This window comes from Glossina fuscipes, unplaced genomic scaffold (assembly GCF_014805625.2).
Source record: "Glossina fuscipes isolate IAEA_lab_2018 unplaced genomic scaffold, Yale_Gfus_2 257, whole genome shotgun sequence".
Classification (NCBI taxonomy): Eukaryota; Metazoa; Arthropoda; class Insecta; order Diptera; family Glossinidae; genus Glossina; species Glossina fuscipes.
Genome location: NW_023998600.1, coordinates 1,230,616 through 1,255,634, shown reverse-complemented (window position 1 = coordinate 1,255,634; position 25,019 = coordinate 1,230,616). Strand labels below are relative to the sequence as shown.

General features: G+C 35.3%; 2 protein-coding genes across 2 annotated transcripts; both read left to right on the top strand.

Annotated features, from left to right (window-relative positions):
- The first annotated feature begins 2,482 nt into the window (after positions 1–2,482).
- LOC119642748 (importin subunit alpha-1-like) lies at positions 2,483–3,514 on the top strand. The gene has a single exon (XM_038042015.1). The coding sequence runs from the start codon at positions 2,483–2,485 to the stop codon at positions 3,512–3,514; it is 1,032 nt and encodes a 343-aa protein (XP_037897943.1).
- A 4,229-nt stretch (positions 3,515–7,743) lies between these two features.
- On the top strand, positions 7,744–9,651 carry LOC119642747 (sentrin-specific protease 1-like). The gene has a single exon (XM_038042014.1). The coding sequence runs from the start codon at positions 7,744–7,746 to the stop codon at positions 9,649–9,651; it is 1,908 nt and encodes a 635-aa protein (XP_037897942.1).
- Positions 9,652–25,019: the final 15,368 nt, after the last annotated feature.

Here is a 25,019-nt window from a genome sequence, read left to right as displayed (position 1 = left end):
TTCTATGAAACGAAAACATATTGTACGTAATTTACAAGATCCACAACTCATGCACGTCACATGCTACTTAATAAGAATTCAGCGATTTCCTCAAATGTATTAAAAATGCTTGGAATGACATTATAGCGCTAAGGGAAAAGAAAGCATTAGTTAAAAAGCAAAAGACTTTGCGTATTAATAAATAAATATTTTTGAAAACACAGCTTCGGTAGAGGAATGGCCCGTGTCATCAAAATGGCTCAGTTTTATCAAGTTTAGTGAAAATATTTGGAATTATTTATATAACCTCTTAGTAACAAGGACACTAGCTAAGAAGTAAAAAATTATATTTGGTCGTGCTCAAATCTTTTATACCCATCGCCGGGATTCTACAAAAAAAAAAAAAAAAGATTCAATTGTCATATTCTATAACATTTGCAGGGTGCGGTTGATTTTTTTCCATTTTTCGAACAAAAGTGGAAATGTATATGATGGATGCGTTGCACCTTATGAGTAATAAGCAACAAACACTCGAAAACAAAGGTGTTCGCAGTTTTTCTTACATAGATATTGTGGGCGTGTTCTTTGAAAAGTGTTTGTCGTTTTCAAATTCTTTTGCAAGTTTGTGAGCGACATCTTCATTTTTTTGAAATGGAGAACGTTTACTACAGATACAACGTAGTTACGCAGAGGGACAAGTCGACAAATGAATGGATAAACATGCTTAGGTGGATTCCAAATTTGAAAATGGCCAAGAGTTTATAAAATATTTTATGATGCTTTTGAACTTTGATTTGAAAAAAAGAGCAAGTAGAGGTTTCTACAGAATATACTTTCAAATCTTTGTAAATTTATTTGTTACAATTTAGGAGTAATGAAAAAGCAAAACATTTTTATTTATTTTGAAAACAGACGTGTCCTCACTTTACGTAGTATCGCAGAGGTGTCCTTTGAACGATTTGCGCCATTTTCATTACCAGCCTGCGCGCAAAAACTTTCACTGCCCCCGCTAAATTTGAAGTCGATACCTTGATGTTTAAAACGGATATTACACAGACGGACATACTTAAGTCGATTCAAAATTTTATACTGGTCTAAAGTACATATACTTTGTGACGTCCTTCTGAGCGAAACGAAATATACCCGTTCTTTGTTTGTTTGTCAACAAAAACAAATTTTGTAAACAAAGTTTTCGGGTTAAACGCTAGGATAGGTTTTATTTGATAAGCATTACACGGGTTTTTTAAGTTTATTGAAAACATTTGGAATTATAGTAACCCCCTAGAAACAAGGGCATTAGCTAAAAACGAAATATACTTTGTTTGTTAATTTGTTTGTTACCTTTGTTGTTTATGCGTCACGACACGACAACCGCTAATTTATAGAAATACGACGGTTTTTCCGAACATATTGGAAATACCTGAAATGGGTTAAGGCCTCACAGATAATAAAGACATTACTCTAAAGGAAAAGCATAAGTTCTCTTGGGTGTGTCTTGAGTGTGTTTTTAAAGTATATTCTTCTGTAATAAATATATATTTATAGAAAAATTTCGTTGCATTTTTTTATTAAAATTTCCAGTCATGTCTGTTTACATTGACGACGTTTCTGCGTGCATTCATTCATTACTTCTCTGTTCCATGCTTCTGTGTTGTTTTAGTAGCCTAACTAAAGTAACCATAGGCAAGCTTGTCGACCAGACTTTACCCCTTGTGGTAAGTTATTATTATGCCCATAACAATAAGTCGATGTAAAAATTAATTGTGCTGAGTTTTGAACACGTGCCACAATTTTTGAACCTCTTGGGCGCAGCCGTGCTTACGAAGAGGAAGCCCTTATTTCCAAAGAGGTCTAATTTTCAACACACAATTGTGTAAGTAAGTAAGTTCATATAAAAACGGGGAATAATTTTTGTGTTCTACGGCAAAATAACAAACGTGTAGGACAATGTGGTGTAGAATAGGTACAGCCAGTGGTCGGCACAGGCCGACTACAATGTTTCAAGATGTTTCTCAATTATGATAGTGAGGAGCAAAGTGTCTGACATGTCGAACACACATTATTTTTAGCAATTTCGATGTGGACATGGTGTACAAAATAGTTTCGAAAACGAAGAAGAAGATGAATGCAATTTGTTTGCCTGCTCGAAGGATTCTAAGGTTGAATCGTTTTCTGCTAAATTCAAACAATTTTTAGAACATAAATCGGTTTATTATAAGGTTTTAAATCAACTTACAACTGTATAACCAACATTGTTTTATTAGATGTGACCAAAAGCAGTAAACAGGTAAAGCTTACCTTATGGCAAGGATTAATATAAAATTGCCCGATATTATCCTTAATTGAAATTGCTTACCTGTTGATAGCTAACAATTGGTATATAATCGAATCACTTTACTTCAGAATGACACATTTGCTCAGAAAAACTGAAAGTGTTTAACTCGCGCTTTTCCACAACGTTTGTAATTTGAAATATTTTGAAACACAGCCTCAGAAGAAGAAAATGGGGATAAAAAATAGTACTCAAAGAAAAAAAACCCTCAGAGTGAATTACTTGCAACAAATAGCAAAAGTATTTTCTCAAACCGAGAAGCAACAACACGACAGTGCCGCTTGCTCCTTTTGCAGCTCGTGTCACCCTAGCATTGATGAGTTAAGCGAGACGTTATCGAAGATGGTGCGGTGCTTAAGAGACACTAAGTGTTCGCAGTTACGACTGCAACTTTCAAGTGCCCTTTTTGCAATCTCAGCCTTATCAGAGCAGCATAGAGTATTGGTCGCTCAGTCTGGCGCCTTACCATGCCTTGTGCGTACATTATATTGTGATGATTTAAAAACATGCGAAATGGCAGCTTGGGCTTTGGCCGCTATTATCAAAAATAGTCCTCGCGAACGCGATTTGGTCGCTGCATACGGGGCCACGCTACCGTTGGCGACCCTGATGTGCAATCCTAGAGCTGAAATACAGAGAGCAGCTCTTGAGGTGTTACAGCAATTATCGCTCGGTTCATCTTCCCGTATTGGTTTGCTTCTTAAAAATAACATATTACCTAATATCCGGCTTGTGTTGTTTCAACCGCGAAGCGATCCAGATGTGCTTATCCGCACCTTCATTCTTCTCTGTTACATTATTCAAGAGGGTAATCGATCGCAAAAATTGGAAGTAATAAATGCTGATTTTCTCCCTGCTTTAATTGATGGTTTATGCCGGAGCGAAGCTCACGTGAAAAGGGTAGCCGCTGACACCATTTTTGAACTCCTTTCAGCAGCTCTTCCTTTTGTACCATGTTCAACGAAAAGAATTGCTCATGTTTTGATTCTCCTCTGTGATCATCTAGCCACCGAAGAGTTATGGGTCTTGCAAATTATTTATGATGTGCTCGTCTTGTTGGAAAAATATGCCATCGATATGAAATATGTTGTTAGATATTGTGATGGATTCAAAAAACTCGAGGAAATGCAAAGAAGCGCGAATAAGGAGATCTCTATAGGGGCCATTGAGATTGTCGAGCTTTGTAATTCAAACTTAATCTGAAACTGTTGCGAGTATCTTCCAGCACTTTTTAGAACTTGATGTAATAACTTTAGGCATTTGTATACGAATTTATTTTTGTTTTGATAAATAATTCAAATAAAGTCGGATTTTCAACACACTTTTCGTGACGTTTTGATTGTTTCCGCTTCAGTTTGAAGTCTCCCACAGTTCTTTCATGGCAGATGATAACATCAAAAACAATAAATCTTTTGGAAACATATTTATTAAAATCCTGTACAAAGCTGGGCAAGGCCGTGGTAGAATACACATATGATAATTTGTTTTTGAATAAAGACTCGCTTCTCATAGAGTCCGTATATGAAAGGCCATTATCTAAATTTAGCAAAATTAACTTTGTTTCAAAAATCTTCTTTTGTTTCTTCTTCTGTTTTTGTCATATAGTAATAATGACAAAATTATTTTCTTATTAATTTCTTCCTCATTAAAAAGCTTACTTCACATAAGAAGCCTTACAATTTGCCATACCTAGTCCAAATCTGGGACAAATATGTCAAGTTAGTGTTAAGGACGCCTATTGGTCGTACTACGTCGTAACACGAAACATGTCCTGGAGGATGGACGCAAATTCGATTGATAGACATTACGCAGAATAAATCAATAAAAAGAAGGACAGAAACGAATAAGAAGAAAGACAGGCCGGCAGATAAGCTTTTTCATTCAGAATATGATTCTGCTTCAGGATGCTATATATATGTGCATATACTTAATGCGCCATGTACCAATGTTTAATATGAACATCGTCATGTCCGACTCAATATTTTACTAGAGCGCTTCCACAGCGATTGGTGACAGTCGATTCTGAACATAAAGTATGGAAGACCGGAACATCCCGTTTCATGATGTTGCTGCGAAACTCAACTTGCTATAGCTACTACCACATGTCAATCGTAATTAAAGCAAGGTGTCCCGCCAGAGTTGAAGAGCGCTTCTTAACTACTTAGCCTGTTATAGCCCATCTAAAAGAAATCTAAATATTTGAATATCATTCAAATTGGAGATGAACATTTTAATGGACTGAATTTCCATCTGGTTTGCTTTCTTCAATCATGATATGAATGGCAGACCGTACACTTGGCAAAAAGTAAGAAACCTTAGCTAAGAAGTTTTGATCCATCTACCCTATGCCGCAGGCAAAGGGTTTATTTTGGATAATTCCGAAAAACATTTTGAACAAGCTTTTTGTCTTTTTATCTTTTAAATTAGGGATTTCTGCCGGTCCATGTTGTTGACTGGTTGTCGCAGGGGAAAACTTGTTGAATTTATTTGGAAGAAGAATACATAAATGTTAGTTGCTACTTTAAGAAAAACAATTTCTAGTTTTTGCTTTCTTGAGTATTATTGGTTGATTATATAATATTGCACCTCACACAGCTTGTGTACTTGTGTGTGGTACAAGCTGTATTGAGTTTGTGGGAACGTATGTTACACGCAGAAGCCTTAAGATTGACCTAGCTTTTATTATACCGATCGATTCAGAATTATTTTCTGAATATATAGTGGACAAATATTTTGGACAACTATGCCGCTGAAAAGTCATTTGAATGAAGGTAGTCTTCAATTTGCTTTATTTCGTTGCGGACAGTCACGCAACTTAATTGGGTTGTTTTCATTGTTAACAGGCTTTGAATTGTTTGATGATTTAAAAAGAAATTGAAAAAGTTGTAACATTTGTTAAGCCTTGCTCATCTAAATTACTTTGAATGCTATTTAATATGCGCTATTAGGGCTATTGTTGATTGTATAAGTTAAATAAGTTTTCACATTTTGAGTTTATCCTTTGGGTGTTTATTTTATTGAAACACAATTTTAATTTTATTTTATTTAACAATATCTAATTTTTATTGCGGAACTTAACGATACTGGACTTATTAATGAAGTGACTAACTTAGGAGAAACCTTTGGGTTAACCAGTAATTTACAGTCAACACTTTAGCGAAACCGGAGGAATGTTTACAGTAGGGTGCAATGCGGGACCATGGTGAGAAGTGTTTAAAACGAGTTCGAATGACGCCAGTTGTTTATGGAAATCTATATTTGTTTATTTTATTCGTTAGGATGCTTCTTGAATTGAATGGTCTCGGTTAGGATGGTCCCTAATTTACACTCATGATATGAGATTATGGTTTTCTTAGGTGGAACAATACTGGGAGCTTAAACGTTTCGAGGTGATTAATTTGACAGCAAAGGAAAATTTCGAAACATTTCAGAAGTCTTCGGTATTAAATGTAAACTTGCGGTGTTTGTGTTGGGATGAGCATACTAGTTCTACAGAAACCTAAGGGGCGTTAACTTAAGATTTTTTGCAGGGTCTTTCTTTGTTTTAGGATTTTTTTTTGCAGATCGACCAGGTTTTAGAATTAGAAGTATGGTCAACTTAGCAATTGATGCATTCTTTCTCTCGAGGACAGCCATGAGCCGTGGACCTGAGAAAGGACAAAGCGCATTTTATCTTCAACAAACATAAACAATAAATTCCCCGCGAAGCATACGCACAAAGCGCGGAGATCTAGCCGAATTTACAAAGAGAACAACATTTGCTAAAGCGTGCCATGCCATGGCGCGAATCTGTGCAGATTTTTGGCAGTAGAATTATATTCTTGCTCTTGTAAGAGAAGAGAGAAGAGTCAGCCGTAATTAGCCGTCAATATATTTTTTGGGATAATTTCAATTTCTTTTTTTTTTTTTTTGGAAAAGAAGATGTGTATATTTTTATACTATTATTGTTTAGACTGACAAGTTGGAATGGAATGTTTTTTCTTAATTGTAAAAAGAATGCTTATGCACTTGGCGTGGCGAATTCTTGCAATTCTAATTTTTCGCTTTCACTTACTTCAATACTTTATGGCCAAAGAATGTTTCGTCGATTGCTTGTTATATTCTGGGCAAAGCAAATTTCGATGCAGGGACGTTGTTTCAGTAAATATAAAGGCATCATTAACTAGTCAATTAATCAATAAATATTTCAAGGAAAAGGTAAAAGAATATTTAAAGTTTTGAACATGAGAAAATTAAACTTTTTATTTATTATCCATTTCTTTTTAAAAGTATCGGCGGACCTAAAATCGGGCTTCGAAACTTTTACGTTCTGATCTATAAATTGAAAACATGGCATTGCGAGCAAATACGTGCTCCGAGCTGCAGCTGATTTACTGCAAATACTTAATTATTTCTTCAGTTCATAGTCTCTTGATTATCAATCAAGATGGATGCTTTTGCTTCACTATTTTTCAAACCTCAAGACAATTTTTTTTCACAAATGACTACAATTCTCTTTATACGTCAAGAATCAAAGCGTACTTCGTTTGAATTTTCAAATATTGTGTTGTCAACTTTTTGCTTCAAGTAATCTTTGCTTCAATTTTTTATACGAGAAATGTTTTTTTTAATAACAAAATGTTTGAATTTGTTCAAAAGTGAATAGTTTAACTAAAGGAAGAAACGCAAATTTGAAAGCGTGCGTGCCAAAATAATAAAATAAATGTAAGGATATAATCTTTGGTTACTGTCTTAATGATAGTGGTGATATCGGGACATAAATTTTTCACCTCGAATAAAGGGGGACATTTTTTCTTTATGCTTTGTAAAATCCAATATTAGTGAAATTCCCATTCTTGCCTTAATGACTGGTTGAAGATAAATAATCATCAAAAAGCTTTAGATTTGTTTAATTCTTAATTTTCACTTTTTTATTTGTCATCATTTCGAATAGATACGATTTATAGCACTTGAATGCTGGTGCTTCCTCATTTTCTTCTGTTAATGCGTAAAAAAGACATCAATGATTGGACGGTTTAAAGAAAATAAAATCATGAAAATTAATAAGAAATGTTTTTGAATTGATTTTTAAAGGATCGCAGTTTTTTTTTTTTTATAACACTAAGGTAGTAACAAACATTGCACGGGTTGAAGTCTATTGCTATCTAACCATTATCTAAAGCAGGGGATTGATAATCTGAATTGTGCGCCACTATCATTGCATCAGTATCTAATAAGCAGATATGATTACAACCTTAATTTACTTATCTCCTTTAACAGGCAGCAGCTCTAAGAGCAGAAATTCTCTATACAAGAAATAGAAAAGAACTCGTCAACGTAACATTCTCCATACAAGAAGTAGAAAAGAAATCATCAACATAATATAGTTGATTCCATTTCGTTTATGAGGGTTTTTAAGTCTGTTACTAGAACCCGTGAAAGGCAAGTTGCAGATGGTTTTCGATATAGAAAATAAGTTCCGGAGTTTACTCAATTTTAACAAGTCTTCCAGTCCTCAATCATCGAAACCGGAAAATAAACGTAAAAGAAAATCTGAGGATTGCTCAGCCGAGTTGGATAGTTGCCATAATACTTCTCTTTTTTCTGTGCCAGAAATGGTTCATCGAGTTGTTAAAAATACTGTTTATGCCGATGTTGAGTTTTCTGATGATGACGATTTAGTTGAACCAAAATCTTCTGGCAGCATTAAAAAGGGATTCGCATCAAGATTGTTTGACATTTCAAGGCATTTGCATAGTAAAAAAGAGCCAAAGTTCCAGGATAAATTGACATCGTCTGCCACATCCTCAAAGCACATTGACAATCTTTCAATGCTTGCATTGTTGCCTGCTGAGAATATGAAACCTTCGTATGCCTACTGTCAACCGGGTGGCAATCAGAAGTTAAGCCTCCGAGCCTCTAATAGTAGTTGTAATTCTTCTGAAGTTCCAACTTTTGCTTCATTCCCTCCACTGCACGATTCAGAGTATTTACCCAACACAGGGCGACTAAGTCGTCGTTCTGTTGTGGCAGAGACCGAAAAGAGTCAACATTCAGAAAAATATGTAAGTTTATGGAAGCAAGCCGAGCCAAGTCGAACCGAGTGTGATGCACCAGCCGCTATATATGAACCTAATAACCAATCCCAAGTGAAACGTACAACGTTGTTGCCAATTTCCATTTCATCGGCCCGTGGTTTAAAAGATATGTCAATTTCATCCCTTAAGCTTCGTTGCTCGTCAAATGCAATTGCTCCAGGAACTACTAAAAATAAATCACTTTTACCTACAAAACAAAGGAACATTCGTGAGTACACTCATAGTGATGAGGAAACTCATATTCTTCGATCTCACGACGACCGTGAATTCATCAAACAAAGTCCGCAGAAGACAGAGTTGAAGTTTTTTGATCCGATTAACAATCTGCGGGATCGGGCGAATTCCTCAACAGAATATAAAGACAACTGGCATGAAAATTCCCCGTCAAAATCGTCTCTATGCCGGAATAACGTATTTTGGAAGGATCACAAAACCGACGCAGTCCGTAAACAGTCAATTAATCGGCGACCTGATCCTGAGGTAGAAATACAAGATCGCTTGCGTAACATTCAAATTGTTGAACACAAAGCACTGCTAAGCGATGATTATGAGGAGAATACTACTAAAGCCAAGTGTATAGAATTCGCAAAAGAGCATCGCGACCGTATTAATGCTGCTATATTTGGGTCAACGGATGAAATCTTGACATCAAAATTTAATCTGAATATAACCAGGCGAGATTTACGTACTTTGTATGGTTGTAATTGGCTCAACGATCAAATCATAAATTTCTATATGAATCTTCTTATCGATCGCGGTGAGCGCAATAACAGCAAATCTAACGGTCTGCCTTCGGTATACGCCATGAACACCTTCTTTTTTCCACGTCTCTTACAAGCTGGTTATGGAGGGGTTAGGCGGTGGACGCGCAAGGTGGACATTTTTACTAAAGATATTTTGCCAATTCCACTTCACCTGATTGGCATCCACTGGTGTATGGCTATTATTCACTTGAAGAACCGTAGCATAAAGTTCTACAACTCAATGGGTACTCCTTGTCCGAAGATATTAAAAGTTCTTGAACAATATCTGAAAGATGAGTCGATGGACAAGCGTAAAAAAGCATTCGACACGAGTCAGTTCACAATTGAATCGGTAAACGATCTGCCGCAACAAAAGAACGGCAGTGATTGCGGTGTGTTCAGTTGTATGTTTGCCGAGTACGTAACTCGCGATAAGAAGATCGACTTTTCGCAAGCGAATATGAAGTATTTCCGAGAAAAAATGATTTTAGAAATCATTGAAGGAAAACTGTGGCAATGAGGGCCAAGTTTAAAATTTCCGCACCAAATCTTTATGTAAAATTCCTTGTTCTTTTTAATACATTTAAAATTTTCCAAATCATAATTAGTTAATCCCTATTCCCACTATTAGTATTAGTCGGCATAAGTGTGAATCCAAGAATTGAGTTATGTGGTGCAAATTCACTACCTTTTCCCACTCCTATTATAATGACTTTGGGCCCACAAGCGAATTCTTAAAACAAACTTAGTAAGTATACGATTATCATCGTAATAATGCACACCAAACTTACTTTCTTGACAATTGACTGTGTCCTCGTTATATTTAACATTAGTTTCCCATCGGACTTATCCCCTGGCTTGCCCACATGCGAAATGACTTTCAAAAAGACTCCCCGTGAATACGAACCGAAGGGAGTTAGCTCTGATCGCTTGTTGCGAATTTAAAATGTGGAAAGAACGTTTAGGTAAAATTCTTCCTAAAGTCTGGCAAAAATTAAAACAAGTAAGAAGCCTATGGGGTAAGACGCGTATTATACATTTTTTAATGTGGGTGTACAGGCTAATCAGCTGGCAGTAATAAATAAGTTAAGAACCAGGTTAATTTGCCATTCTCAGTAAAAATTCAGTAACTTAGTCATCAGGGCATTCCCACAATTAAACATACTCAAGTTGATAGGGGCATAAGGTTAAGTTGCTATCGAATCTTTCGTTGAGTAATAATGAATCGTCTTTATGGGCACTCTCATGCGTACCTCTTGGTGCTACGAGTAGGATAAAAATTTGACTGGTTATATCAGGACTGGTTATAAAATTTAATTACTCATAACTTTATGTGTGCATGGTTGATTGTTTCCATGTTGCTTTCAGTTTACGTTCCACTGCGCGCTTCTGCTCTGGCCAATTTGGCCCATTTTCAATACCGTCCTGCGTGCACAAACTCTCAATGTTTTTATCAAATTTGAAGTCGATATCTTCATTTTTGGAGAGTGCCAACAAAACGTACAGACATAAAGACACACAAACAGAAAAACATGGCTAAATCAACTCAGAATTTCACGCTGATCAAGAAGAGTTGTACTTTGTAAGATCTCTCAGGATTCCGTCTGGGTGTTATGTACATTGTGGAAAAAACATAATTAGTATACGCCCATCTTGCAGTGGTGGGTTTGAAATAAAAAAAAAAAGAGTCATTTGCTTCCCTGGACAGGAGTATTGACTTGCTGAGTAAGTAATGCATGAATGACCTGAATGCCAAGTAATAAACTTGTATTCGGAGGTGGATGAGTCTCCTGTGTCGAATGTAGCCACCGTCTTTACTTAAAAAGAGATTCGAAGAAAATGATAGTTCAATATTCCATAATGTTGTTGTGTAGTCGTAGGCAATCTTTACCATGTTTATGCATATATTCCAAGGTCATCAATAGAACATACATGCAAATTGTCATCGTGGATGTGTTTACATGGATGCATTCTTGAGACATTGTAGACACTCTGTTCGACGAACGTGGCCCCTTTTCATTATCAACCTGCATTCGTGGACTTGCGTGTTTTTGCGACATTTAAAGCCGACATTTTAATTTTGCTTACCAAAAACAGTTACATGGATGGGTGGACAAGCAGGGCCATATCTATTCGGAATTTATTACATTACAAGATTTCTGAGGCCTACTGCAACCACTTGGACCCTCACATCCTTCAATAGTGGGTATAATGAACTATTTCATGGAAAGTATGTTGTTGAAAGGGAGAAACGTAAAGTTTGAAATGCTTTTTATATATATTGCTCTCGAATTGCAATTAAAAATTAAAATCAAATAGCGAACTGTTAGAGAAATGCAGTGATTTATCTCTGGTGATTAAGAATTCACTCTTTCAATTTTTCGACTAATCGTTACAGAGAAATGACAAAATAACTGCAAATAAAAGGCAAAATTTAAACGTGGTATGTGCGTGCAAGGGGTAGAATATTTAATATTTCTTTTCAAGGCTTTCTAAGTAGTTCGTTTATTTGCTTTCCATTCTTCACATTTTCACATGTTCGAGCATTGCGCTATTTTGTTCCATCACTATTTAGAGTCGCTAGTAGTGGCAATCAGAAGAAAACATTCGAAATTGTAGATGGAACATTGCATGTTCTCTATAGAAGAAAAGCTGCTTTCAGGAAATCAATATATCTTCCACTATTAAAGAATTCGTTAAAGATATTATTTATAAGAAGATACTGTTTTCCTGCCTGTTACTCGGGAAACTTCGTTAGAATAAACATGTTGCGCACAAATTACTAAATATAAACAGTTCTGAACACCGTGAAGACAGGGAAGCAAACATATTGAAACTGAAGATTGATTGAGATAGGTCTAGGCGATTCTATAATGTCTTTGTCCTCCATAGAGAATTCGCAATTGAAAAAATCTCATCTTTTCTGCATCAGAAATCGCTCAACAATTTTTTCAGCAAACTAGTTATGCCGATGAAGAGTTCTGTCTGACGATGATGATGATGGCTATCCTATTGGTACAGAAATCTTTAATCAAAAGCGGTATTGCATTGCCGCGCCTAAATCAGCAACAAAGCCATTCACGTTTCTGATGAACGTAGTGAACAGTGTCAAAAATTCCAGGTGAAGCAATCCCTTGGTTATCTTAATCGTTCTTATAAAGATGTTTTAACAGCTCAAATAATAAAAAGTAAAGTCATTAATAGCATTTTGCTCTTCCTGCGGCTCGAATCGCGCTCAGTTCCTGATCAGAATTTCTTAATTGTTTTTTAAGTTCTCTCATAAGGGAATGAAGAAGATAAAAACTCGAAAATATGATATTTAAAGTTTCCTTCACAAGAAGCAAATTAAGGAAAAAATAATTCAAAAATATGTCATTAAATGTGCATTCCGGCAACAAATAGTCGATAATATAAATTCAAAAAAAACAAAAAGGTATTTATATTCAGTTTGGTTTAAAAGAGAAAAGATTAATAGTTTTTGCAAATGCAAACACAGAGGAATTCATCTGTTTATTAAGTTATGCAAAAAAGCTTTTGGAATATTCTCTGCATAGAGAATAGAGAAGTACATCTATGTCGACGTATTACTTGCTTTGACATAAAACTATCAATCGACTGTCTGACACAGACCAACTTAGTTTCGTTACTACATTTTTCGTAGTTTACTAAAAAGTAAGACTTTTTACAAAGTTCTTTGCTCAAGAACAAAATTAATTCTCGATGAGCCACAGTTGTGATAAGAGTTATGATGAAAAGAAAAGCAATTGAAGAAATATGGCCTCATCCGTTATCTCTCAAGAATTCATGTCCAATGTTCGTTTATTTTTCGTCTCCAGGAAAATGTTTCTCCAATATTACGGATGTGTGTCCGTTTGTTACGTTATTGTATATTTGGTGTACATTCCCATTATTTATTATTTCCCACTCACAAAATTTTGTACTTATATATTAGTTAATAATATATAATCGTCTCCTGGACCGCTACTGTTGCGATGCCCTACAGTGGACACACGTCGATTTGTCACTTCTTCTATCGTTAAGCAAATTTGCTTGAAGTTAAACGCACAACACCCTTTCAATTCTTATCTTGCGTTAGATGTATTGATGAAAAAGAAACCGCATAAGACCTTTTTTTTTCTTCTTGCACGCATTGACATGAAATTTTATATACTAATGATTAAGAGATTGACTTCATTGGCCATGAAACATCATCTGGAAATTTCATGATTTCATGAAAGATTTTGATGAGCATTCGGCTTAAGCCTTAAAATACCATAAACTCGTTGCAATGTGTTCGTCGTCTTGAATGGTCTACGGGACTTCTTAAGTTATTCGCGAAGTTGTGATGGATTGAATATTACATTTGTTCGGTATCCGTGGATATAGAACTAACAGTTTTGATAGTATAGTGTTTAGTATCACCCGCCAAGCAGAATTTGTGGCAAGGGTTTAACGTGGGTTCCTGCCTGTAAGGCTTAACCCCACGGTGGCCCAAACCACTTTTTAAGCGTACTACGCCCCCTGGCGAGTTAGACAATCCCCACAGAGTAGGGGCCTAAACAGCACCAGAGTCCAGATCAGTTTATTGTGTATGGAACAATAAACCCCACTCTGGTGAGTGGCGAGGGCCTAGCTGCACTCGATTGTTCCACTTTGGCTTGGAACTGCCAACCACAACCACCACGAGTACTCCCCGAAGGGCCGCACCCAGTAGTCAGGACTCACCAATTGATCAACTGACTGCTTCCGCCATAAGGCTTCCACTGTGCTTGTTGATCAATTACCACCTTTACCCGCAGGCATTCATGACATGTGTTCAAAAGTAAAAATAGGTAAAAGGGGAGAACTTATTCGTCATACCCCTTTTCCATTCTTGCATGTATTAATTAATTTACCAGACATTTTCTTTCATTCGGCCAAAGGGAAAGCCGTCCATCAATTCCTTTTTGCATGTATTAATTCATTTACCAGACATTTTCTTTTATTCGGCCAGAGGGAAAGCCGTCCGTCAATTCCTTTAGCATAAATAGTGTAATTAATTTATTTATTTGTTACGACTTAAGAACAAGTCCATCATATACCCGCAGGCATACGTGGCTTAGTGAGCGAGCTTCCTGACCCCCGTGGCTCCCAGTTTATTTTGCAAAGCCTTATGGCACACTTTGGGCGTTTGTTAAAAACAACCGTACTTGCTTCGGATCCTCCATACTTTCCTGGTAGCTAACACCAATGAACTACTTTTCTTCAAGATATATAGGTCTCGGGTATTGCACTGAACATGGTAGACTAGTCTAATGCACTCTACCATGCACTCGCTAGATTACTACCCGCCAAGCACGCCAAAGACTGGGGTACAATTCGCCGACGCAGAATTCGTACTCATTAGGGACCTATAAGATACGATCTCCACGTACTTATTGCAGCCACCAACAGATGGAGCATGTATAACTTTGTTAAATGTTAGTAATACATAGAGTAAAATTTCAAAAAATTTATGTGTAATGTGTAATATGAGTTTTTTTCACAATCCCTTTTCATCTCTTTGTATTGTAAAGCAAGAAAGCAACCATTTGCTGAAAAAGAGATTGTGAAGCTCGCGCTCGTGAATGTAAAAATTTTGAGACGGCGAGAGCGATGACTGTATGGGACGGAAAGAAAGGAGGAAGGGGGAATAAATACGGTGGGTGGTGAAAACGTGTACTAAAACTTGAAAGAAGCAGTCGGGAAAATTAAATATGTTTACGATAATTAAGCGAAATACTTATTACGGATTCAAAAGCCATTATGGAATTGAAAAAAGTGCTTTAAGCGATGTATTTGTGCGATCTCGGAAATATTAAATGGTAATAATTAGTTTTGAAACTTAATCGTGAGCTTTTCTTTAATCATGCGATAATATACATATATTAAAGAAACTATAATGTCATCGGGAAGAACTAACAAGTTTCCTTATTAAATTACGTTTGCTATAATATAAAAATTTAGGGCAAGTTTGCCCTAAATCTTTTGTAGATAGAACAGCTTTACACTTTAGAGGGCTGACAGGACAAATAAATATTTATTTTATTTAAATATTACAATCGATATGGCCGCGTCCGTCGGCCTGTCTGGGTAATGTCAGTTATAAACACTCCAAACAAATCCAAAGAGACGTGCGAACTGTAAAACTCAAATCTATAAAAGATATACATACTCTATGAGGTGTTTAAAGCTTCCGTTTGAATGCTGTACGCATTTTGATAAAATGATGATACTTTCAACCCTCACCGGTAGCTATAAAAATATTCATTTGCTTGCAAACGTACAATACACGTATAATATGAATGGAACCGCTATAAATGTATGACGAAGTAAAAAGCAATAACTTTTAAATTTTGAAAATGATGTGTTCAATTTAATGGAGGCCATGTGCCTGATAAAAACTATAAGTTGCGTATGCTTTTTAGTATTATCTGCTGATCATGTTTGTATATATGCATACCGTACATTGATTTTACTGCAATTTTAGGGTTATTATTGTTCCAATTGGAATGTTATTTTTATACAACATTTAAGAAATTTTTTATCTTTTATACCTATCACCGAACGATGAGGGGTATATTCATTTTGTCAAAATGTTTGCAACATTCAGAAGGAAGTTTCAAAGATACCACGAAGTGTACATATTCTTGATCAACATCAAATTCTGAATCGATTTAATGCCTGGCTGTCCGTATATATAATGTCTACTGCTGACCGCAAAATTGAAAGTATCGACTTCACATTTGCTAAAAATATTGGAAGTGTTTGCACGCAGGTTGGTATTGAAAATGGGCCAACACGTTCGAAGGGTACGTAAAGTGAGAACACCCATGCATTAAAAAATTGGTTTATGGCCACTACTCGCAAACTACAGCGAATATATCTATAAGAATTTGGACGTATATTCTGGGAGCGATGCTACAGTACTTGTACGAAAATGGGAAAAACTGACGATGTCTACTCAATATTATGGCGCGCATAAACTTTTTTTTAAATTTCTTTATAACAGTTTCAATTTCGGAATACAACTGAACTTTTTTGTTTGCTCGTCCGTCCATCCGTCCATCTGCCCAACGGTGTTGTATCTGTGGTAAAAATTCTTCCGCATAAATGAAGGTATCGTTCAAATTAGCAAAAAATTTGAAAATGATGCTACCTGCTCAAAGAACACTCTTAGAACAACCTTGCTTCGCGTGTTTTTGGCTTCGTACTCACAAAGTACATATAAACATACATCATGTAAATTGCCCACTTTTGTTCTGAAAATAGAAAAAATCAATGTTATAGAATTTGAAAACATAGTTCTTTCTTTTTTTTTTAGAATTACTGTGATGGGTATAAAAGATTCGGTCACGACTTAATATATTTTTCTTGTCTATTATGCGTTCATATTTATGGTGTCGTCAAACTGATGACATATGACAAGTACTGCAACAAGGCAACCATTTCATTCACATATTTACAGGGCGTATACTATACATCATATCTATTATATAATCTCTATTAGTTGATTGACAGTCTCATAAAAAAGGCATGGACTGATATGTATTTATTATTACAATATATTATTATTGTAATAAAATAATATATAAAATAATAAAAGTATTGTTTATTTTTAGCAAACACATTGTACAACACATAAACAATTTTGCATTGCAACAAATATTTTCTTCACATTTACATGTTTACAGGCGCATATGACACATTTATACCCGTCAGCAAAGGACGGGAGGTACTCTCTTTTTGTCAAAACGTTTCCAAAACTCAGAAAGAAGCTTCGTACACTTCATAAAACATATATATTTTCCATTAGTGTCAAAATTTAAACCGATTTAGCTATGTCCATAAGTTCGGTTGTCTGTTTGGCTGTTAAATGCGTGTTGAGTGTCTGAAGCTTCCTGCTGGGCGTTGCAAACAAACAAACACTTTGCAAACATTGACAAAATGAGTATACCCCACATTCTTCGATAATGGGTGTAATAAATCAACACTTCTGGAATTTGCTTTGCTTTTAAAGTTTTTAAATGCTTGTCAGTTATGAGCAAATTTTTTCAAATGCTTGTGTTGCATTTGTATGTTTGTCGCATTCTTAGGTTTTCGCATTTTGCTGCTACTTGCATATATTTTGTCAAATGTTCTATAAACATGAAATCAAGTAATGATAAGCAAGAATCTTAGTAACACTTAGAACACAAATTAAGTTTTCTTTTTTATATATATGGAAAATAACAACATAATTTTAATTTTACACAAACTCTGCTTTATTTGTGTTTAAATATTTGTGTGGAAATAACATTTTTACACTCAATACCAAATCGGGATACAATGGTTTTATCCCTCCACCTGTAACATCCGGAAATGCTTCGTAGAAATAAGCCAAAGACAGCAACATTTTTGATTAAAATAAGATCATAAGTCAATTAGGCTTTGCCCATTTGCCCGCTATTGTGTTATACATCTGTCCTCCCGTCCGTCTAGACAGTCGATCATCGACTGTAATTTTACACACTCCTGTTGTACTTAATATCCATAATCGGAAGAAATGAAATTTTCGTTTTTTGCCAAAAACGTAAGGGAGATCGTCATCAATCGAAAAAAATGAAATTTGTTCGGCTTCAAATACGAACAGCAATGCAGTGTAAGCACCGCGAGGCGGTGTAGCCGTCAGCAGTAACAGCGAATAAGCTTAGCATTTGCATTCATAAACTTCAATTCATCTATACCTAGAGATTCAACATCGATGGTTTAATAAGCCGGAATAAATAATTATAAAAAGAACCTAAATTGTTTATCATGAATTTATATGCGATTGCTTAAGCTTGAACAAAAACTTTCACTAACCATTAATGACTTCATAAAGAAAGTATTACTCCCATACGGCACTGCGCCCCGCCGGCAATTCATCAAATCCTCCAAATAATTTTCAATACAATAACTCACTAGAGCGGGATGAAAGACAAAAAGTGATATAGTTTTTAAACGAAATCGATCAGCTTATTTTAAGCTCTGAAATGGAATGACAAGAGCGTTCCATAAAATATAAAAGCATTCGAAAGTAGATAGGAAAAAAAAATTAACCCATTCCTCTATCTTTATTTTATGACAAATATCAACAAATATTGCATAAAAAATATAAAAGTTAAGACCACAATAGCATAAAATTAATTTAAATATTTTTGTAAATTACAAATTTTTCCTGTTATTGTAAATACCTCTAGAACACTCTTAAACAGAAAAATCGCAAAAGAAGAAGCAATACTTACAAAATTTTAGGATCGGTTGTTTCATTGAAGATTTTTGAACGTTTCTGCTAAAGTAAAGAGAAGTTTTCAAACATTGTCCCTAAAGATAATACTTATAAAAAAAAAAATATACGAATAAATGGAGGTGAAGAGCTTAGATCACATGGCAATGATTCAAATATTAAATAGGTAAATGCTGAATGCATTAACATGAGAGGCAAAAGCATGCAAAGTTTACTAACAAAGAAAAATTGATTTTTTTTTTATTTTTCATGATATTATTATACCCCAAGGATGGTTGCATACTCAGTCTATCATAACGTTTACAACACCTAAGAGATACCATAAAACACACTTATTCTTCTGAATTGATCCAGTCATGTCTGCCCATCCATTGTCTCTCTATCTGTGCCGGTTGTGCTGTTGACACTCCCCTGGCTGCAAAATCTAAGATACCACATACAAATTTGGCAAAAACATTAGAAGTTCAAGTGTTCTTACTTTTTAAATGTTGTTATAATCTACATCACCCGTGGCGCAAAGCATATTAAGTTTTTGCGGTCGTCTGTAACACGCAGAAAGGCTTAAGATAGATTCAGCGTATATTATACTTATCGATTCAGAAAACGATTCTGAATGGATCCAAACATGTCCATCTGTCTAATTTCTGTCCATGTCATCTTGCGTTCAGGTTACGGGAACTTTCTTGAAAATGTTTTAAACCGATCCACATCTCCTCATATAACTTAATGCAATTTTCAAGACTTTCCGTCAAAGTAATAGTATTTTGATATTCTAAATTGGTGTGAAAGCTTTGGGGCAGCTGTGGCAATTTTTTGAACCCTCTCTGATGTAATACAAATTGAAGTTCATGTGACGGAAAGGCCTAATTTGCAATGCTTTATGATAATAGCAATTTTTGACAGAAAAGTCCAAGTTTTTAAAAATTAACTGTGGTGAATTTTGAACATGTACTTCAATTTTGGAACCTTTTGGACACAACCATTCTTACGGAAAGAAAGCTTTCTCTTGCAAAAAGGTCTAATTTTTAATATATATGTAAACATAAGAATTATGTTAGATAATGTGATGTAGGAAATTTAATAGTCAGACGAGACCGGCTACAATGTTTTCACTTGCTTTTTTTTTTTTCTTTTTTTTTTAAGTAGACCATGTACAAAGCTTCTTCTTTTAATAAAATTTCCTTTCATTTCTACTTATTTTGGTTTATACTCTTATTGACAGTTTACCGCACAACGGACCGTATACTTATCAAGTATTACTTTGTTATTCATTGCTTTAAGTTTGCATTCATTATTATGCTTATTTTATTTATGGTTCATCGGAGCGTATAGTTACCCCTCAGAGAAGGCTTATACAGGCAAACCTGTTTTTGTGCGGTAGATAGGGACCGCACAAAAAAAATATTCAAAAACTTCATAAATAGCTATAAGAAATAATTTTTCACAGCATATTAAAGAAAATTTTTTTTATGCGATAGAGAGGGACCGCATAAAAAAAGTCTCACTTATAAAATATGTCAAAGCTTTACGAAATAGCAAGAAAGTGCTTTCCAAACAAAATAAATAATTAAATTACACATTGAAACATTTAAAAAAATTTTAATTTCTAATTTTAAGCAAGGAGAAATTTTTAAAATGTACATAATTCAATATGTACTACTCGTCGTAGTTCAAAACGCGCATATTTTTGCGATGAACTGGTTCGTAATCGCTTTCGTCACTTGAAGATACTACAGTTGATGTATTTTTTGTTAACATGTAGTCGATGATAAGTTTTTGCGACGACAGTCGTTTGGTCAGCTGTTTGTAAACGTCACGATAGCCAGATATACACAATCGAAGCTCTTTTTGGAATTTCAAACTTCTTTGAGAATTGTTATCTATAGCTTTTCCAATTTGCTGCAAAGCTGGATCCCTGCATATATTTTATCCGCTGTAATAGATGTCCGTCTTCATGATCTGTTAAGTTATTGATAATGTCACTATCATTTACGGTTTCGTCCTCAATCATTTTATTTTTAGATTCATTTATTCTACTTGCACGTTTTCGTATTGCTCTTATAGTGGATTCACCTAATTTATATTCTTTACCAAGAGCTGTGGATCCTTCACCATCTGCTAGTCTATTTAATATTGCAATTTTAGTTTCTAATGTAATTGTCTTTCTTTTCAATTTTTTGGGGTTTCGATTATTCATTTTAAGGGAGTACTTACGACTAAAAATAAAATAAAAATCATAAAAAACTATATCTAAATAGGGAAAACAATTAATTTACCTTTAATGTCACTATAAAATTAATCCTGTCTTAATGGTTAAAAGGTCAGCAATTAACTAACGTTATTAGATGGCGCAGTATGTATTGAAATTGGCTGATGCAATATATGCATAAGAACATTGAGCATGCCTAATGAAATAGGCTGATGCAATAGGTATGAAAATGGCTGTTGCAATGTGTACATACACACCGATAGCAAAAAAAGTGATGCCAACACAGTTCAGATTGACCTAACCTCTCGGCGAAATTCAATGTGTCGATATTCATATACCGCACAAAAAAAAAATCGCACAAAAAGAATCGCACAAAAAGAACGCACAAAAAAAAAGCGCATAAAAAAATACCGCACAAAAACAGGTTTGACTGTATTGTATATCAGGTGCAGCCACAGGCTAGTTGAACGAAACTGAGTTTCGCTTTTTTTAAACAAGAAAAAAAGAAAATGTTTAATTGTAAGTTGTCTCTTACAATACGAAAAGCTACGTTTGCTACTACCTTCTGTATAGGTGTATTTTTCACAACTCATCAAAGCTCACGTATGCTTGACGATTTCTCTTCTCTTTATATATGGACAACTGGCTGGTTTAATTTTTAATAGGTTTAATTAATAAAGTTACCCAACTGTCTGTTAACCGCTTTTACATGCTTGAATTGAATTTTCCGGGAAAAATAACTTAATTTATTATCATGAGGGCTTACACTTCTACTAAGAGGATATGTTAAATTTTTGCGGAGATATGCAACACCCAGGAGGACTTGAGACAGACTTACCTTTTTTTATACCGATTAGAAAGCGATGTTGAATCTATCTAATCTTGTGTGTTCGTCTTGTTTTCTTATGTGCAACCTACTGATCGCAAATTCTCTGATGTTTAGATGGAATTTGATGCACCGATGTGCCTTGGTCTAAGGACGAACGCTATTGAAAACGGTCCAAATCGGACAACTTTTGCGACTGGTTCCCATATAATATCTTATTTTGAAAAAAGCCTTCAAAAGATTAACTGTAGGGTGGTATAGGCTATTTAACGGTAAGTCGCGACCCAATACAGTATTATTACTTATCTTATCCGTGTTACTGTTAACGCTCGAAAGGCAAATATCCAAACATTATTTTGTATGGTTTTCTGGATTAACAAAGGCGTAAAGTGAAATACGCTCACAGTGACTGTTTGATAACTTTCACGTTTTCAAAAAAAGGAGATATGACCCACAAACTTGTACAAGAGCCTGTAAATTATCTAAATGCCTACAACGCCTACAGGTCTTACAATGAAGACTCAGAACACATTCGTTTTTCGTGCCTTTTGTTCGTTGCCCCGACTCACTGGGCTTTTGCAAATATTCAGTTTATGTACATTTTTACAAGCGTATTACTATTATCTAAGTTCAAGGCTTCATTTTTAATCCATTAACCTGCTTTTCCGCTAATCGTTTTCCTCGACCGGTAGCTGCAGGACTCGTCGCGAATGTGCACTTGGCTTTTCCCTCTCTAGGCAATTTATGTTTTTGAGAAAAACAATTAGTTGGAATGAACTGGATTTGGGATTTCCGTAACATTATATGAAATGGAGCTTTTCCCTATTTTTGCTGTTGTTATTATGCCTGTAAACTCGAATGCTGATTGTTCGCTTTATTAATCAAATGTATATAGCGCACGCATATCCAAAAAGATTATACAAATGCAAAATAGCATATAGACATGATGTTGCATACCTGTATTAGGTGCTTGCAAAAATTTTTGTCAGCAACTTCTACAGGCAAAAATAATAAACAAATGGGAAATGTCAGAGAACAGTTGAGTTCGATAGTTTCGACCTTCCTCCACATAAAATAACAGTTTTCCATTTAATATTATTGATTTATTCAGCATACACCTACGCTTTCTTGCTGTTGTTTAATTTGAGAAAGTCTTCTGCCAAACGCTTTCAGAACCTTATGCTGATGATCTTCCATCATATCCCAATTTTGAATTTTGGTTTCAACGGTTTAAAGATCGTGATTTCAACCGCAAAAAAGCGCCTGGAGAACCAAAAAAGCTCGAAACAATGAATGAACGAATGAACTCATTGTACGAAACCCGACCACAAACTCTCAAAAAACATACGAACAGTGTATCAGTTGATGAATCAAATGTTTCTAGACGTTTCCATGCGATGGGAAAGGCCCAAAACAAACAAAAAATGGCTATCTCGCAAGGTGACTGAAAATGCCATGCTTTTCGCTGTTGCAAGATTGAGGAAGTCCTGCCATCCTCATCGCTCTCACCACATATGGCACCTTCTGATTACCATTTGTTGAGATCGATGCGGGATGGCTTAGCTAGTGCGTGGGCCCGCAAATTTAAAGAAGTGCGAAAATGGATTGGTGGGTGGATCGCTGTCAAACCAATATAAGCTCTTTCGACATGATATCGCCATGTTACCAAAAATGTAAATGTTGAAAAAATCTTGGTTAATATATACTACCCCGATTTTTCTCAACAAATCCCTTTTTCAAGTGGAAAAATGGCCAACATTTCTGCAACCCCTTAATTTATACGCACGTATAGCGAATTTCGACCTAAGATAGATGGAATTATTTCTACAATTCTAGTTTCTTCCAAAATCTATACACTTAGCTAGAAATTTAAATTGAGCCAAACATTGTGGTCTTCGAAAATTTCAATTCAATACAAAGTGATGTATACACAGATGGACAGAAAAATAAATGCGGGGTGTAATTTTCAATTTTATGCCATGGAAAGTGTAAAACGTAGCTTCCGTAAAGCCCGCGCAGCATTTGTACATTTCGCAACACTGTTCCAAATTAATTCCGTGTGAATTCCGAATTCCAAATGGACTTGTTGCTGCAGTAAGAACTTAATGTTGCTTTCAATGCTCTTCCCCTTTAAAGTTGCAAAAAGTAGGATATATAAATCGGAGTCTGTCATTGCGAAACATGTGTCAAAGGAGACCATAGGTAGGTTAAGGTACAGAATGGCCCAGGGTTTAGGATAAAACTTATTGGTAACTAATCTTTTGTCCGTCCGTTCATTCTTATATGGGTAAAACACGTGCATTTCTTTTAGTTGTAACTGTCTGTGAAGTGTCCGTGACACTAAAATTATAGCCCACTTCCCCCATATCTGCTGAACTAGCAGCTGAGCAATAATACGTGCGTCCATCTCTACAACCTTCGATGCTCTTCAGAGGAGCCGTAAAAATAATAGATCCAATCCACATCGATAGTCAAGCAGACAGTGAGGACTTTCAGACCTTGTTACAGAAAAGTGATATATAAATATCACTGTTTATATATATTTATACGTTTTCCATGATTCGAAGGTAGTGACGTAATCGTCCTTCTTCTTCGCTACAGTAGTTCATATCAAATTTCCTTCTCAAGTAACTATGTTGACAAGTGCGAGTTTTTCTTCTTATTTACTTCTGGAAACTATTGTCCGATGTGATGTACTTCAGTTTACTTTTTCCAGCATATATTGCAAAAAAGGCTAAAGTAGCTATTCAGTTTATTTACAAATCTTAAAATCTCTTGTGCTTTATTTATCGCGCTTATCACGTCAATGAATAAAAAGTAGAAAACATGGCAAGCTTTTGTTTACAGGAATCTATTAGATTTTTGTAAACAATAATTAATTTTCTACTACTTGTGTCTACAAAAAATATTGCAATTGCTATTCGATGCATAAAGATGTAGATTAGAACATCTGTTGGGCTATTTGTCTGTTAATTAAAATTTGTTAGTCGAAGATTAGCATATAGATAGGTTAATTTTTCTATCAAATCATCAGTCTAGCAGTTATTGGTAACTGCTGATAATGCATTCTTCCATATATATGATTGTAATTCATTGCACGGGGCGTCTACATGGCGCAAAAACAGAATACTGATAGTAAAAATGTTACGGTGACAACAACTCCGCCAAGTTCTATATGCCGATTAAATTTTATTTTATTATCTTATAGGACACGAACATAGCGCAATTGATGCATTATACCGATAGGAAGCAACGAAAACATAGACTCGCAAATAGAAGCAATACAATGGGAATTGGAAGACCAGTTGACACAACTAGCCAATAGATGCAGAGTACGGTTTGCTTTCGTTTGATCGTTTATTTCATATTGAGTTCCCGACATTTTACTGCCCCTTATTTTGAAAAATACCTTTGTATTAGTGTATTTTTCTATTGAATTTGCAGCCAACTCGGTGGAACATAAAAACAAGTAAGAAAGTTATATTCGGCTGGGGCGAATCTCGCATATCCACTACTACGCTTTTCGCATTCCACTCTCCAAACTCTTTTATTTGATACCCATATCAC